This window comes from Montipora foliosa, chromosome 1 (assembly GCF_036669935.1).
Source record: "Montipora foliosa isolate CH-2021 chromosome 1, ASM3666993v2, whole genome shotgun sequence".
In the NCBI taxonomy this organism is placed as follows: domain Eukaryota; kingdom Metazoa; phylum Cnidaria; class Anthozoa; order Scleractinia; family Acroporidae; genus Montipora; species Montipora foliosa.
In genome coordinates, this window is record NC_090869.1 from 67,510,069 (window position 1) to 67,527,652 (window position 17,584).

At 40.4% G+C, this 17,584-nt stretch overlaps 1 protein-coding gene across 6 annotated transcripts in view; it reads left to right on the forward strand.

Moving 5' to 3' along the window:
* Nucleotides 1-14,045, forward strand: part of LOC138006035 (gamma-aminobutyric acid type B receptor subunit 1-like) — a 48,631-nt gene extending 34,586 nt beyond the window's left edge. For all 6 annotated transcript variants that reach the window (XM_068852193.1, XM_068852215.1, XM_068852221.1 and 3 more), the window contains 7 exons: nucleotides 3,759-3,860; nucleotides 4,208-4,358; nucleotides 7,849-7,981; nucleotides 8,162-8,269; nucleotides 9,354-9,482; nucleotides 12,049-12,387; nucleotides 12,856-14,045. In XM_068852193.1, coding sequence (XP_068708294.1) covers nucleotides 3,759-3,860; nucleotides 4,208-4,358; nucleotides 7,849-7,981; nucleotides 8,162-8,269; nucleotides 9,354-9,482; nucleotides 12,049-12,387; nucleotides 12,856-13,131 — 1,238 coding nt within the window. In that variant the 3' untranslated portion in view covers nucleotides 13,132-14,045. The remainder of the gene's footprint in view (nucleotides 1-3,758; nucleotides 3,861-4,207; nucleotides 4,359-7,848; nucleotides 7,982-8,161; nucleotides 8,270-9,353; nucleotides 9,483-12,048; nucleotides 12,388-12,855) is intronic.
* Nucleotides 14,046-17,584: the final 3,539 nt, after the last annotated feature.

The window sequence follows — 17,584 nt, forward strand, 5'->3', positions numbered from 1 at the left end:
GTAACACTGACTGGTGGATGCGCTTTTTTAAAGATTTATCAGAAACTGGGCGTTTTGACAACGGCAATGTAATTCATGTCGAGTGCCTAAGATTTTGTTTCATGGGCTTACTTTAAGAGGAGTTGCATAACGTGGCAGATACCTGGAATTTGCATCGAAGAAGGCCCTGTAATGGAGACACGCCCCCTAGGAATCCGGAAATTTGGTTCTTTTTACCGCATGAGGCTGGTGCTCTCGATTAAAAAGTCAATGTTTGCGAAAATGACTTAGTTGTAGCCGAAAATATGCGCGGCAACAGATCTCATCCTCTTGGTTGCTCTCCGTTATTTGTTCACCTTGCAGAACTGATAATAGAAGATAACGGCTTGCAAATGCCCAGGAACCCAGAAGAAGCATTGTCTTTATTTGTAGAACTTTTCTACCATCTTGATAACATATTGTGATTTCCAAGAGTCAGCAATATGCTGTTTTCAAAAAGCAACCCCCTCCTTTTTTCAGGTGGTTGTCAACAGCGAGTCGCTGACAAAACTCGTTGATTATGCGAAATACAGTTCAAGGGGAAATTATCATGCACTAGATACATTTTGTATTGATTGTTTTTAAGTTGACCAAACTTTTTTTTAAATCTTAATTCATGGGAGTTCCTCTTCAATCTAAGCGAGGTTTGGTCTTTCGTGGTGGAATGGGGGTGGAAGGAGTAGTTGCATCAAGTTTGACAGGGCTCGAAATTAACGGCAACCCCTTAACCAACGCATCGTAAATTTTAACGTTTGGTTACTAAAAATGCGCCCAACTAACCCGACATGGTTAGTATAAATTTTCTAACATATTTGAATTATGCTTAAGAAATGATCTTTTGACAAATAAATTCTAATTTTAGGAAAGACCTATGTGTTATTTTGTTGCATTGCTTTTTGTCTCAAAAAATTTGATCATCGCCATCTCCACGATCGAGTCCCAGGCTAACTTTGCTGCATTTTGCGCGCCATGGCTCAGGGGACGAGGTTGTGTTGGATTTAGGGATCTGGACACAACTTTATCACAGAAGTTCGCTACTAAATCATTTGAAATTTTTGAAATCATTGAAATCTTTGGATACAATATATTTCTTAGAAAAAGGCACGCTGCAGCTGAAAGTAATGTTTTACAGTTCTTTTCCAATCATGCATAAATATTCTTTTCATCCGATGGAGTACCCGACTAGAACACAAACGAGTAATTGGTTTCCTCAATCTTTAATTAAAGTATCTTTCTGATTGAATCGAAATGGATTCCTCTTAAAACTGCAACAAGTGACTCGCGGGAGAAAATAATTCAAAAAGTGCAAATGCGAAATAACCTAACTAAATAAAGTAAAACAAGTCCTGCTTGTTTACTCGAATATCAAGGTGCAAAGCACCTGCTACAACCAAGTGGTTGACGATCCGCAGATGAATGTTTAGGGCCATGAACTCAAACCACTTAAGCCGAAAAATACCCAGCTTTTAATGTATAACAGGTAACAATCTCACGAAATGAATCGGAAAGAATTTTGAAAGCAATCAAAACTATCGCCACAACAGTAAACATTACAAATGGAAATTGTGGATATTAGAGAACTGGTCTTCTAAGACGTCTAGTTGACTTCGCACATGTTAATGTAAAACAAGAACGTAAAAAGTGGGAAGTGGAGTTATAATATCAGTAGAAGCAAGAAAACGCATCTCCGATCAAACTTTAAATTGTGAAACTTGGGGTTAACAATCACTTGTATAGAAATTTACGTCATCTATCACCATAAACAAAGTAGCTCTTCGCGAAAAAAAATAATTTCTTTCCACGTGAAAATGGTGCATTCATCTTAAAACGTAAACTCGCGTGTTCTATCATTGACATACTTTGATTACTTTTTTATTCTGGTCCAGCAGTTACTTTTAACAGGCAACATAGAACAATGACAAGGAAAAGTCTTCAGTAACAATTGGTACTGTTAGGTTCTGGACGAACAGATCTAACTCGTTGGTTCAACATCGTCCATAATTTCTATTTCAAAAAAAAAAAAAAACGCCGCAGGCGGGCACGATGAAGTATATTCTGTGCTCTGATTGGTTTCCTAGCGTTGCCCGCTGGGGACTGGCCGTTTTGATCCCGCGCAGGAAAAAAAACGCATGAAGCCTACTCACAAAAGTTCGACTCATTTGAATATAACTTGCAAGTTAATTATAAGTCGCGATCGCAAGTTACAAGTTGCGATCGCAAGTTATAAGTCGCGATCGCGACGAGAAAATCGATGTGTCCCTTATGAAATACCGTATGTTTCACTCCCCAGCGAGGCACAAAAATAATTTCGTTAGAAACTAATCCCTTCATTTGTTTCATACTGAACACACAGCAAAAGCTGAAAATGAAACTTCGTCAAAATTTGTTTCAACATTTTTTCTATGTCCCGTTATTAGGCTACGAGGTCACCGAATTGGTTTTTGAGATACGTAAGAATCAACAACTTACTTTTAGAGAGCCTTTGCGCGGTGCTTTTCTGTTACCATGGCAACATTTTAGGCCTCGTGAACGCCCGTTACAACGTTCGCGCCCAATACGTTCCCACGAACAGAATTTTTTTAAACTTGCCACGCACAAAGGTAATGATCTACTTTTGCCAAAAAAAAAAAAAAAATGGGCGGTCACCGTGCTCGTTTTCGAGATCACGGGGTGCACTTTTAGAAGATTACGTTTTTTTAAGACGATCTTAGCTTACAACTGTCAGCAATAAAAAAGCTACATTAGTGAAATTTAGATCAGGTAAACGCACTCAATTCAACATAACTAATATAACTAAATTAACCTTTCCAGCTGATGTCTTTTTCTGAGGTGAAATAGACCTTGAAAAACAATACATATTAGTCTAAGAAAGAAAACTTCGGTCGCACGAGAGCATAAAAGGCGAAATATTTGTAACTTCTCACGCACAGATTTTTTTTGTTTTTTGTTAAATCGACAAAATCAAAAAAGGTAGTGATCTACGGAAACAAAAATAGGGGTCACCAAGCATTCACGAGAGTAAAATCGCTGCGAAGTTCTCAAAGCGATGGTATATTCGCACTGTCACGTCATTGCGTGACATTTCCGAGAAGACCTGGGTCCAAAGCTATCCCATGGTGCCACACGCTTTCACGTTCCATTCTTGTGGAAAATGTTTGCGCCTTTAGCATCGTGTTTACATTCGTGGTCTGCGATGCATGAGGCGTGCGTGACATGCGCGCAAAAATGCGCAGTAGCAATGGGCGCGAACGTCTTCATTAGTTTTGTCAAGCTGTCAGCAGGTTGCCCTGCTGGTTGAATCGACATTGTTTTAATCCTTTAGCACAGAACACCCACTGCAAATTGTGGAAATCCTTTTGACAAAGTAAAATCCGCCATTATTGTCCCTTTCACTCCCAATATCTGAATATTATTACTCCTTACTGACTGACATACAATACTTTTATGTCACTTTAGAGAATTTGATGATGGCAGTAAAACGTTTAAAACTGTTATGCCTCTTCGACCAGGTACCTCACATAGTATGACATACTTGCATGAGATTTGCGCAGGCATCATGCAAACGAATACGGAGATATAACAGAGACCCGGAAAGAACTCTCACCAGAACGAATTCGTGCCATTATCACCTAATCACCGATTCGGTCAACAAGCTTCTCAGCGGAAATCTATTGCGGAAAAAAGTTGTCAAATTACTAAAAATTGTATTACATCAAATTTTCTTTGCTATTTCTTTGCAGACGGTGGAAAAAAACTGGTGGACGTTGGAAGACATCAGAGCAGAAACAGTGGAGGAGGATTGATAAATTTTTTTAACGGCAGCGAAAAGACCTTATGGAAAGGTAAGGAATATAAATGACTACAAACTCTATCCTCGATAGCAAAAACCTTGAATTTAAGGTACATTGTATTTTTGCACTCACCTTATTTTTTCTGTCAATTTACCTTTGCCGTATTTTGGGTCTTACCCTACTGTGCAACCTCCAATTTTTGTCGAACTCATTCTGTCAGTCTTTGCTACCCTCATTTTCGGTGGTGTGGTCTTGTTTTCGACTTGTTGGACAATTTAAGACCCGCTGTTTCCAGTTGGGGGCTTCGGACGAGCTGGTTTGTCTTGGAATAGATTTGTGCATCGCTTTTTTGTCACTTGTAAAAAGCTAAGCCGTTTTTGAATGTGTTTTCTACTTAGATAATCGCGTACCATCGGATCACACAGAAATAAAGACGAAAATGTCCGATATCCCTGACTACCTTTTCGTGGTATTCTCAGCAGCAGCGAGCTTTGGCATCGTCATGGGGATTGTTTTTCTGGTGTTTAACCGATACTATCGCAAATTCAAGTGAGCTTTCACATTTATAAATCCTTGGTTTATTAAGTGATATGATAATAATAATAACAATAATCATCATCATCATCATCATCATCATCATCATCATCATCATCATCATCATCACTTCATTTAAGTCTCAAGGTTATTTAGCCGAGCAGGAGTGCTCTACTAATTGGGAAGACTACAAATCAACTGAAATCAGAACAAATCAAATCAAATGCTGTGTTTTGAGGAGAGGGGAAGACCTCTCGGAGCAGAGCAGAGAACCAACAAACTATATTTACAATATTAGCAACAGTGTTATATTTTATTCACAATCTCTTAGCTTCACCTCGAGTTTGCAAAAGTTAGAAACTATATATAAAAGACATGCAAATTTGAACGGCGGAAAAGGCATGTGAACATTTTTAGATTATCGCTGATAGAAAGCAGTAACAAAAAGAAAGAAGGAAAGAAAGAAAGAAAGAAAACCCCAAAAAGTCAGGCTTAAATGGAATTTGATTGAGTCGAACCTTCCATGGCGAAGTGGTAAAAACATCGTCATCATCATCACATTATCAACATCATCATTGCCGGTACCTTTGGAGAAACGCACCAACTCACAATAGGGAGCTTAAGCAACGACAACGGCGACGGCAACGAGAACGTCACGAATTTGCATATTTAGTGATTAAAAACAATAGCTTCGCACGCCCTGCACGTGCGTTTTTCAATTTTGTCCATTTCGTTGCCGTCGTCAGCAAAACAACAACGTCAAATAGCCAAGTTTTTGGTTTTATGAAGAACGTCAGCACTTGAGGATAAATTTTCATTTTCTTTCCTAAAATGGAATGCCGTTCCGACTGGTGTCATCTTTGAGGAATTACCACACCCTTGTCATATTAAAAACGTATAAATAGTCACGAGGCGATTAAAATAACGCAAATTTAAATTTGGAGATGACGTTCTCGTTGCCGTCGCCGTTGTCGTTGCTTAAGCTCCCTAATGTCAGGTCTACGAGAGCTTTACCAACGGTTGTGCCAAAGATTACAGTACCAGCGAGGCGAGAGCTGCCGATGATGTGGCAAAGGGGTGGAGAGTGTGGAAAATGTACTTGCACATGTCACATGTATAAAACAAGATGCTTCCGTGAAGCATACACTGGGTTGCCTGTGGTACGTGTTACAGAAAATCAGAGGGCACTGAATTGTGTATTATTGAACTACAGCATTCCGGTCTCTGAAGAATAACAGATAAAAGAGAAGCGAGAAACATTGGCTTCTGGGCTGACATGTTGATAATTTTCGAGTTTCCTCTCAACTTCTTTTCACCACAAGTTTAAGCGTGCCCTCTGAGCATCTGACAGCTTTGTAATACCAAAGTTCACTGAAGTTAATCCCTGTTCATCGGGGTTAGTGTTTGGATGGGAGACCAAAACAAGATACCCCTCTCGGAACAGAAGCATCGGACCGAAAATACTATGAACGCTAACAAATGCGAACTCAGCAAGGTACATATTTTGTTAACTTGCTTTATGCAAAACAAGAACATCATTCTAAAAGCTTATTCTACGCAAAAAGTAGGTTCTGGAGGTAATCTTGAGAGTGGAAATCAAGGTTACGCGGCAGACGGCAAATACAAACTCACGATTTAATTCAGTTAACACACCAGAAGACGCTAACCTCATTTTGACAAGAAAATGCTTTACTATTGCCATAAAAAACTATCCAGTTAAGCTCGCATATCATAAAACATGATGAATTCATAAAGGCCACCTTTTCCAGGGAACAATTTTTTGAAACAAACAACATATTTGCTATTAGAGGCAAAAACCCCTTCTATTTCATTACGTGCGTGAGGAGAAGAAACTCAATCGTGTCAAATATGCACAATATTGCAACAAACTAAATTTCAGGATCAAACCGTTTCCATGAAGAACCCTTTCCTTGAATAATGAAGCAAAAAATACACGACAAGCTTCAAATAATTCTTGGCTGTTACATTTCCAATTTTTTTTTTTAACCTGAAGACTGTGCAGAGTTCATCACAGATCCATGTAAGGTGTTCGATTCGTTCAATCGTTCTCTGTCTTTGTTGAACCCATCAGTTACCAGAGAATTTTCCATTTGGTTTCAGTGTTCTACATAACCGTCACACTTGGTTAAATATTATTTTAGAAATACAGCTCACTTTGATTTCGGCTCGACGGGCGATAGATTGTTGTCGAAGTCCATTACTCGTCGCTTTTGAGATTCCAGGTGTTGGTTTTTCACCGCCTGCCTGGTTTATCCAACTGACTTTCCATTATTGAGCTTCATAAGGGTATATTTTATTCAAAGATCCACTAAAACACCATTGGCGTTACATGACTTTCAACGCCATTGCAGGCTAAGTTAATGATTCTCCTGTGTCCACCAGAGAAATCTACGCATTTCCACTACCCTCTCGATCCTAAGAAAATACGCGCAGAGGGCTCTATGCACAAAGACACCACTTACCAGGGGAGTGACAGGCAAGACTTTTACCGACACGGAAAATAAAAAATAAAAAAAAATCTACCCATTTTCAGACTGGGATTGCCATACGGCAACCCAGTAATAAGTCACCGAAAGCATTGAAATTGTGGGTTTTTTAAATTTCGTTTTAAATGTCTTAATTAAGGTTTTTTTCCCTTTTTACAATGGACGATTCAATTATGTCCAGCTACAAGTGAACACAGCTTTCTTCGTAAAAGCAAAGTGCAATTTATAGGTTGATTCTCGCTCTTACATGATCTCTTTTATAAAGTCGCAAGTTTGCGAAGCACAATTGCTTTGATAATTGGGGGACTGATTATAGATCAAATTACATCTGATCGAAGGGGGCCAAATAGAATGGTGTTGTTTGATGAAACATGGAAATTAGCGGAGTCCCGGGAGAGGAACTTCTCGAGCAGAGAAGGTAAGAAACCAATTTAAGCTACGAGTGAAGGCCATTCCATGAATCAAAGGCGATGGCAAACCCTGCTCTTAAGGACGTTCGCGCGAAAATCTTCCGGCATTTAAATTTGTTTCATTTCTCGCCTGAAGTTAGGTCATAAATTACTTATTCCAAAAATGAAAAAAAACTGGGGGGTCACCGACTTTATTCCTTAGAAAAAGGCAAGGGAAAAATGCCCTAATTTCAAAACATGAATTTATTTTGAACTAAGAAGTTCGTAACGTAATAAAGACATTTTTAGAAACCAACCCCATTAAATTTAACTAACCTTCCTCGAGTTTTCAAAACTTTTAACCACTACTCGATTAGCAGCCTCTCGGTCCTTTCTCTTTAACGTTTAAATAAATGCGCCATTCTTTAGCCGACCTGAAAACTTTTCCCCGGCGTTTTTGTCGCCATAAGATTTTAACTAATGCCTGAAGTAATGCGTGACATATTACAGTCGCGTTACCAGCGCAGTAAAAGTTACGCACAAACAATTACCGCGAACGTCCTTAAGGTTGATTCTTTGCTCTACAGACAGGTTTGTCTTGTTCAACAGGTTCATTAAGTCATCCGCACCGTTGTTTAAAGATATCACGGTGCTGGGATGCATCGCCTGCTTGGCTACAGTGTTTTTGTTCGGGATGCGAGTGTTCGAAGATCCCAAGAAAACTTTCCCGCTTGTTTGTAAGGTAACTAATTTTTTTTGGGTATCGTTGTTTTTCTTTAAGGCAATTGCACCTTTTTTATTCCACCATATTGTTGAAAATACATATTCCTGAAATAGTTTAGTGCATCCATATTACTCGTATGGTGAAAAATATGGAAGGAGATTTGTTTCACAGCATATATTGGATCCCTTTTCTTTGCAGACCCGCGCATGGATCTTGAACATAGGTTTTTCATTGGCGTTTGGTGCTATGTTCATTAAGACGTGGAGAATTTATAAGATTTGCACGAACAAGCGTCTTAAATTGCGGGTAATTACTTCTCTCATTGTTCAGAAGGACAGGTTCCCTGCTGCAGAGGTCTTCTTTTTTTTCCCGTTCGCTGGATTGACCATTGCGGGAAAAAGACCTCTGCCATGGGTCGAAACTGGACGGCGCTGTTCAAAACACATGCCCCATGATATGTCTGCTGACTGTAAGGATTCGGTCTCTAAGTAACCACCGCGCATGCTCAACACAGTGAGTTTCGACCCATGGCAGAGGTCTCTTTTCCCATACTCGTCAGCATAGTGAACGCAAAAGAAAATATACCCCTGCTAGCAGGAAAATGACAAGAAGCAAGTAGACAGAAAGCATATATTTTTCTTACATACGCTTAGAATCAGGAAAAAGATAGCGGAAAATGGGAGAAATCATGGGGAACTACGTATTAATGTCTACGGTTATGCTCTTAAATATGCTAAAAGCACAAAAATAGTCTGGACATAGTGCCAGGTAAAGACGTTCGTAAAAGTTTTCAATGACTTTATCCTTGAAGGAAAAAAGTATTCGTTTCGATCGACAAGCAAACTGATATGATGAGTAAGCAACACAATGTGCTGCAATGTGTCTGTAAGAAATGAGCTGATTGCTTTCCTGCCTTGTTTAATAAAATTCAGAAGGAATTAGGCATTACTGTCCACTGCGATCAACATTCACCTTTCTGATTTGATGATGTTCATAGTTAAATTTTATTTACCCTCGGATTTTAGAGTAGGTTGGTGTAGCTAATATCTTTGAGCATTTACCCTCCCGACCATGACACACCACAGAAGACAGACCACATCACCGGGAACTACATGTGTTGGTTCTTTTACGTCCCCTACGGTTTATCGTCCTTATCCGAGAAGACTTGAAAGTCTAACCATTTGCACAGGTCATTACAAAGGCAACAGTTTCTCCTTAGTTATTTAAAGACCCTGAGTGTTGGTCCGGCCGGAGTTAAACTCAGGATCTCCCGCATGGCAGCCCGGTGCTCAACCAACTGAGCCACCGGTGCGCGGTCTATTGCTAAATGGAATATTTTCGATTCATCGATTCTCCCTTTTTAACATAAAGTACTTTTGAAATCCTTTAGCTGGGACCTTTATCTGATTGGTCGATGCTTGCCATGGTGGGTGGAATTGTTTTGATTGACGTTGTAACCTTGTTGGCATGGGAACTTGCTGATCCGCTACAACAAAATCAAACCACAATAAGAACAGAGGTAGGATGTAACTTGTGTTTTGTTAGTTGACGCAAGAAAAATACAGCAAAAGTAATGAAGCAACACGTCCGATCGACTAGCCTGCGTAGCAAGCGTTTTCGTGCGGGGAACATGAAAGATTTTTTATGTTTTTACCGCGCGAAAAAGGGGCGAAACGAGAAGGAGAGGGGGTGGGGGGGATGCCGTCATCAGCTGTCTTAAATTGATCAATTAAATGTTTGGTCTCCGTAGCGGAAATGAACTTAAACACCGGTAAAGCGGGAAAATCTCAGTGAATCTGAGCGACCCAGGCAGGTTCAATTTCAACGAAAAATCTTTTAATCCGTCGAAAAGACGGCAGAGGTCTGCCTGAAAATTGGATTTGAGGTGGTAAAATGTCAAAAGTATTCAAGTCGTATTTGAAACCTTGTGCATGCAAGATTCGAAATCATGGATCACTGTACAAAGTTTAATTAGCAAGTCAACTCCACTAAAGAGGGTTTGCTGGACATGCCTAAGGGAAGAAGTCAGATCCCTAAATCGGCGCGAGTGTTTTCTCCTGTGACAAAAACAAAGAACCAATGTTAAAAAGAAGGTGCTCTTACCTAAGGCGACTTCCAGTAAACTACGAAGCCGTAAATTCCCCGCGACGGTAAGATTTTAATGATTGGTAAGGCAAGTATGTGATTATAACTTGTGGCAGCTAATGCTGTGAACAAAAATTCCTCTCAATGAAATGTCAGAGTACCTGAAATTCGAAAGCATGTTGTTGTCTGACAATCCCGCCGAAATCACTGTATATGTTTTAAAACACAATACTCTTAGAGAAAGTGCGAATTTTCTGTTCCGTGGTGTATGACCTTGTTCTTACCGCATGTGGTATTATATTCTTGATGTTAAATTTAAAGGAACAGCTAGGAATACAAATAGTGGCGCAATTGCTTTTGCAATATCCCAAAGCGTCGGCATTACACGACAGGATTTCAACAGCATTGTTCCACAGAGGTGCAAAATACAAGGATCTCGTAAGATTAAATCCTTTAGGAGTCTGTTTACGAGCCAGCCGAAACCCCATTGAATTGATCTTTCGCAATACCTTGAATTCTTTGGCAAGTGCTAAAACTTGAATGATCGCAATTTTCCTAAGACTGAGTTCTTGGGAAGAGCTATTTCACAGACGACTTTTCTTCTTGTCTCAACTCATGATTAAATCCCCGTTAGAAGAGAAAAATTAAAGGTTTGGGTTTTAACTTGCTTTGATCACGTCTTCCGCTTTAGCCATGTCAGACCTTTGCTCGACAATTGTCAATGATATGCGACTTAGCCAAGCCAATTACGAGCTCCGTTTGTGTGCGAACGGGAGTTTTTCAAAATCGAGGGGTTTGTCCGCAAGTGTTTCCTTCTCCTCTCTTCCCGCCCTCCAATTTTGCTTTGTTTGCCCTATTCCTCGCGGGGCCAGAAAAATTAATTTACTTACCCTTGCCACGCAGGCTACCGATCGACACACTGACCAACTGACTGAGTCAATCACTTACCCATCCACCCAGGGACCTACTCAGTCACTAACGGACTCAAATAGAAATGAATGTTGTGGTTGGAGGAGAATTTTGTAATGAATGCCGACTCTTCCTCATTGGTTTTTTTTCTTGTGCATTTTGACCCTGAAAGATCGAAAGGATCACAGGTAGCCGAAGCTCGATATATGTGTATCTGTACTATACTATATTATGCAAGATTAGAAATATAAGAATTTGTATGGAAAAAGGGTTTTTCTAAAAATTCAAAAAGAATATTTACGATTTAAAATTTAAAAAAAAGCTTACCTTTCTTCAGTCTTGTGTTTCTTTGTCTCTGGTATGGTTTCTGGGTCGATTAATCGACCCAGAAACAGCATCAGAGACAAAGAAACACAAGACTGAAGCAAGATAAGATATTTTTTTTATTTTAAATGGTAAATATTTTTTTGGAAATTTGAGAAAAACCGTTTTCCTTTACAAAAACTTATATTTCTACTCTTGCATAACATAGTACAGTACAGATACACATATATCGAGCTCAATTACTGACCTACGTCAAGAGAAAATGAGGGGACAGAGAGGGAGGCTCAGGGCAGTGGCCGGGATATGTCATGTCCACGAAAGTTATTTTTAGACGAGCGAAAGTCTTTATTCTAGCGGAAGTCTGTCTTCCGAGACGTCCGTATGCAGTCTTGCCTCGCTCTCAGGTTTTTAGTGAAAAGAGAAAATGGCGGCGCACGTGGAACGCTGATGAATATTTATTTTCTTTCAAACATCAGATCGAGGCTGGCCTGCATGCGGACGTTTTGGAAGACAGACTTCCTCTCGTCTAAAAATAACTTTCGTGGATATGACATATCCCAAGGGCTGGACCGGGAGCCTTCCTCTCTGTCCCCTCATTTTCTCTTGCCTACGTCTGACACACTAACTGACTGACTTACTGTCTCACTGAAAGATCCAATGACTAACTAACTGGCTGACTGATCGACCGAATAATTTTTTTTTTGTGGTTGGAGGAGAATCTTGAAATGAGTGTCGACTTGTGCCAATTCTTACGCATTTTGTTGCAGCGAAATCCAAATAACCCGTTCGAGATCATCGAACATAAACTGAATATCTGCAAGGCAACTAAGTTACCGCTGTGGTTGACTCTGATCTTTGTATACAAAGGAATACTATTGCTTTATGGCCTGTTTCTCGCTTACGAGACAAGGAATGTCGTTTACGCCCACCTGAACGACTCGCGTGTCATTGGTATTTGTGTGTACAACGTGGTTGTCTTATCCACGATTGGTGCTTTCTTATCCGTCATTTTGGATGATACGCAATACAAAGAATTGTACGCTGTGCTCAGCTTGTGCATAATATTCCCTGCTACGACAACGATATCTTTAATCTTTTTGCCAAAGGTAAGAACACACAAATCTGACTACTAGGGGTGCGTGACGCGTGCGTTGCCTCTGCTTATTTAAGACAAAGTCATCTCGAGATTATTTCACGAATATTATTAATAAGGAATCACAGGATTTTTCTCGTACAATTTGGAATGAATAAGCACTCGTAGTTTCTTTTTCAAAAACTTCGCTCTATGGGCTCGTTCAATTTGTTCGTCTTTGAAAAAATTTACTGGTGCTTATTTATTCCAAATTGCACTCGAAATCATGTGATTACCTACACTAATGGTCTGATAATTTTTTGCCTGTTGAAAAAGTTGATCAACCAACCTGCCTGAAACAGTCTTTATTTTAATGGACACAAAAGAAATTAGGCTCTTCAACTAAGCGGTTTAATTGCTTGATCCCCACAGAGTGCTACAATTCTGAATTTAAACTGGTCAAAAACCTAATTAATTTTGAATTAATTGTTTTTTTTTTCAGTTGGTGCATCGTTTAAAGGCGGATTCTCTAGATGACGAGACTGGTGAAACAACCATGCGAGAATCCATTGATATTCCAACTATAGTTACCTTTCAAGGGACTGACATCGGAAAAGAGAAATTTATAGATAGCTCTCCCACGAACACTGATGGCTCTTTCACGAATACACTCTGTGTTTCCCAAAACGGTGGCTCTACGGGCAACGTCTCTTTGACTCCTCTGCCAATACAGCCAGCGAATCCGAACGATATTCCATGCAAACCACTAGAAGATTGAAGCAATTAACGTTTAAATTCTTGTAGTTTTGGTATTTCCAAAAGAAAGCCCTTACATTTTCCATAATAGGCAAGCTTACCATACACCTGGAAATGAAGTGTATATCCGATCCGACTTTGCGCTCTTCATAAAATGTAAGAGCCAATCAACGTAACACAATGAAAGACAGATGTTTCAAGAAGAGTATTTTTTGCTCTTGCTGGAGCCGTTCAATCCAAATTGCAAGTGTTGGTGAAGATGATTAGAACTATAACAATGGGCTTGGCTGCAAGAAATATTAGTCAAAGGGTGTGGCAATTGGCGTGTACCCGCAAGAAGTGTTGCTGATGAGGGAGACAAAATGACCACCTATCACGAAATGTTCAACAGTGACTCATGATCACCTGACCCGCGTAATTCACCACCTCTGAGATCATTCGATCTCTTTTTGAGAAGGAGTTCACTTTGATAGCAATAAGCCATTTCCGAGTTTATGTCTGCCTTCTCTTTAAAGCGAGTGATGGTAATTAGTTTTACTTTAAACATGAATGAAAACTACTTTTCATAAGAAAAACTTCGCACTTGGACTCGCTTTGAAGAGGAGGCAGGCGCGGACTCCGAAATGGCCTATAGAGTGTTTTCCCTCATGTGATCAGTAACCTTGTTTTTTTCACCGAAACAAAAGAAAACGTTTGCATGAAAATAGAGCTCAATTCCCGGAGGATTAGTTGGGTAAACCAACATGGCCACTGTGACGTCAGGTGAAAACACTCTATGAGTTCTTATAACAGGGCTTATTTCCTCAACGAAACTGAAGTGTTCGATCATGGACTTATGGTGGAAAACGATCTGAAAGGGAATAGCTCTTTTTGGTCATACCAAGCCGCCTGGAACGAGGACCCTAAGATCATGTTTGTAAGCCAATATCGGTCTTCACCGTGGAAAGGGGGTGAGAGGGGGGGGGGGGGGAGGGTCATATATCCTTGTGTCATAAAAAGCGGCAAAAAACTTTTGGAAATAACCAGATAAGATTAATTGCTAGTGTTATACGAAAATATTACAATGTTGAGCATAGCCTTAATCTCTGAAGTGCCTCAATAATACAACAATATTAATATCCAGAACAAAAGTAGTTTCAAAAGCTTCTACAAAACAACAGAGGTAGAAACAAGAAACTTACACCACAATTCGTTACGTTTTTCGTCCTCGCCAACGGATATAAAAATATGTACTGTGGGTTCCCTCTGGTGAGCATATAAGCCTAATAAAAACGAGGGGATGTGGCTTAAAAAAAACCCTCTAGGATTCTAAAGTACGCCAGAAAATAACAGAGACTATGGGAGTGTTTAGGATTTGTGAGTTTTAGGGGTCAGAATTCGGTTACCCTTAACGCCCGCGACCAAATGACGTTGTGTAATCTCATGGAAGGCGTTTTGAGGGGAACACTTGCTGCTTTTGCGCACGTCTTCGCGAACTGAACGGAAATTCACACCCCGAGCATAGTTGATAGAGGGGAATGGTTATGAAACCCGACAAATTTCTTTGTTGTAGGTTTTTGTTCTCTTTTTTGGCCTTGACCGTGCACAAAACACAATAGTTGTTTACTCCGTACTGAGGAACTAGCCAATAGAAACGTGTTGGTTACGTAATTCATGCATAGTGTATGAGCGCAAAACAAAAGATTGTGCACGGTCGTGGACTTTCCAACCTAAATCTTCGCATCTTTGTTTGCTCCTTTGATGTTTGCCGAGCTTCCAAACCATTCCCCTCTATTAACTATGTCCCGAGGAAACGACTAGACGTTTTCTTCCTTGTAACGATTTCTTTAAATGACTTGTTACACTGCCACCATGTTACCATATAATAAGCCATTTGTAGGCGGCGCTGACCAAATTCTTGTGATAGCTGCGTTGTTGATAGTGCTAAAGTGATGTAAGATTGGAAATATTGACAAGTTGCAGCGAATGGTTTTTAACTTGCCCAAATCCTTACCTCTTGCATATTTACTCAGGACAAAAACTAGAGGGAATGTTTTTGCAAATAGACTACCCAAAGGCCTTAATTAAGCACAGGCAAGTTGAGCCATAGCTGTATAAAGCGTTATTTAAAGATAAAAGTAAAATTACTGTACTTAAAATAATGTACAAGTGCAAGATAGACATCGTATGAAGAACGAATGTGTACTTTAGTTAGGGATTAAACTTGATTAGTTCATGATTTAAACGTTCCTTTTTCTTCAGTATTCAACAACATTTATTTTGCAGACAGACCCGCTGGGCATGAACGGCCAGTGGAGGGCTTTAGCAGGCAGCAGGGAACAACGGAGCTTAATATGAACTATTCGAACTATTTATGAGGGATTTACCTGTATAAATCCGTGACGGGAGGGATTAGTCAATATTAATTCCAACGATTAACTTTCCCTGGTCCCATCCAATAGCCTTCCTCGCAGTCGTTTTTAGTTAGTGGCATTTCATCTCTTCCCTACAAACACCTGCTTACCCGAAAAAACATTCCTTTCCCACAGTTTGACCTTGGGGTCACAACAGAGTCACGGATAAAGCCGCTTGAAGGCCAAAACACGCCATTTTCACATTATTAATTTGGGGGGTAGGAGTGATGTCAATTTTCCATTCCGACTATCTCCGAGTCCTAGCTCTTGCGAGTTTCCGATAGCTCAGTGGTAGAGCATCCGAATTAGTAATCGGAAGGTCGTTGCTTCGTCTCCTGAGTCAGAATCGAAGAATAAATCTCCAAAGTAGACGGTGCCAGCTTTCTCCGGCTGTCAGAATCGAAGAATAAATCTCCAAAGTAGACGGTACCAGCTTTCTCCGGCAGTTTGATTAACCAGTTGTTGCTCAACTTCTTCAGAGACATTTAAACAAAAAGCAAGCTGAGATTAACAGATATTATTTTGCTGATGAAAGACGTTCTCACTCAATTATCATTCAATCTACAACCAGGAAAAAAACCGTGAGGCGAGAAAAAGAAATATTCAGCACAGTTCACTTTTACTTAAGCCCGATAAGTACCGCACTGGGCATGGTTTTGAGAGCAAAATTTATCACAGTGATACTAACAGCGACTCTTTAAACCAAAATAAAAAGTACAACAATATTAACATTTGCTTACCTAAGCAAAGAGACACAGGAAGACTTGGCTTGTCTGCGACACGATCACCGATAAGTCTACGCCACGTCGCAGACATATGGAAACATCTGTCCCCGGCGTCTGCGGCGATCTGCGGCACACGGTCTGGATGATCGGGAAAGTTGAATCTAGTTCTACTTTCCAGACCATTGCGACGCTTCCGACTAAGACAATTTTTAATGGAAACGTGTATCTGAGATGATCTGTGTCCTATCGGCGACACTATTGTTCGACACTATTGTTCGACACCGCGCACCGGTGGCTCAGTTGGTTGAGCACCGGGCTGTCACCCGGGAGGTCGTGAGTTCAACTCCGGCCGGACCAACACTCAGGGTCTTTAAATAACTGAGGAGAAAGTGCTGCCTTTGTAATTACATCTGCAAATGGTTAGACTCTCTAGTCTTCTCGGATAAGGACGATAAGCCGGAGGTCCCGTCTCACAACCTTTGTTCATTAACTCTGCGGGACGTTAAAGATCCCACACACTATTCGAAAAGAGTAGGGGACAGTGTTCCCGGTGTTGTGGTCTGACCTTTCCAGCATGTGGTCGGCTTGGCAGGATTAGCTGGAAGGGCTTCTGTGTGAATGAGACCACAATTGTGTATAACAGCCAGAAGTCAGGCTACTTAGCCAAGTGCTGGAGCCTCACTCAAGAGCCACGAGCCTCACTCAAGAGCCTTGAAACACGCCCAATCAGACCTTAAGAAAGTGCGCTCCTTTTTCTCCTTGCTTTGTCTGCGATCGCTTCAGATTTAAATGAAAACATTTGCCTGCTAAGAATTAAGTATAATTGTTCTCTGGTAAAAGTTTAAAAAGGCTATGAGCTTTCGACAGACTGAACTGCTGTCTTCGACGGATAAAAACGTGGTAACGGTTCTTCAATATTTTTACGTATTTGCCTGCTGTTACGTTCGTCTGCGAAAAGACCGACGCAGACAGCTTCCGATGGTCGCAGACCGTTGCAGATCATATGGAAACCAGGCTTTTTTGCCAATCTCCGGGCCACAGTTGTTCAAATGATGAGCGCTATCTGCCGGATAAATCACTATCCAGTGGAAAAGCAATAGCGAAACCAATTGCGCGAATCCAATGGATAGTGATTTATCCGGTGGATAGCGTTATCCACCTTTTGAACAACCGAGGCCAGGTGTTTTAATGGTAGACACCGGTATCCCTGAATAAATTACTATCCCAGGTGTTGTGGAACTGATTCAGTATTGTGTAGACTGATCGTTGTGTACAATTGTGTACAACTTTGATGCTTTTTTGGATTGAATGGGTCCTTGATTGCATTGTTACCCCTGTATTCCTTTAGGATTTAAGA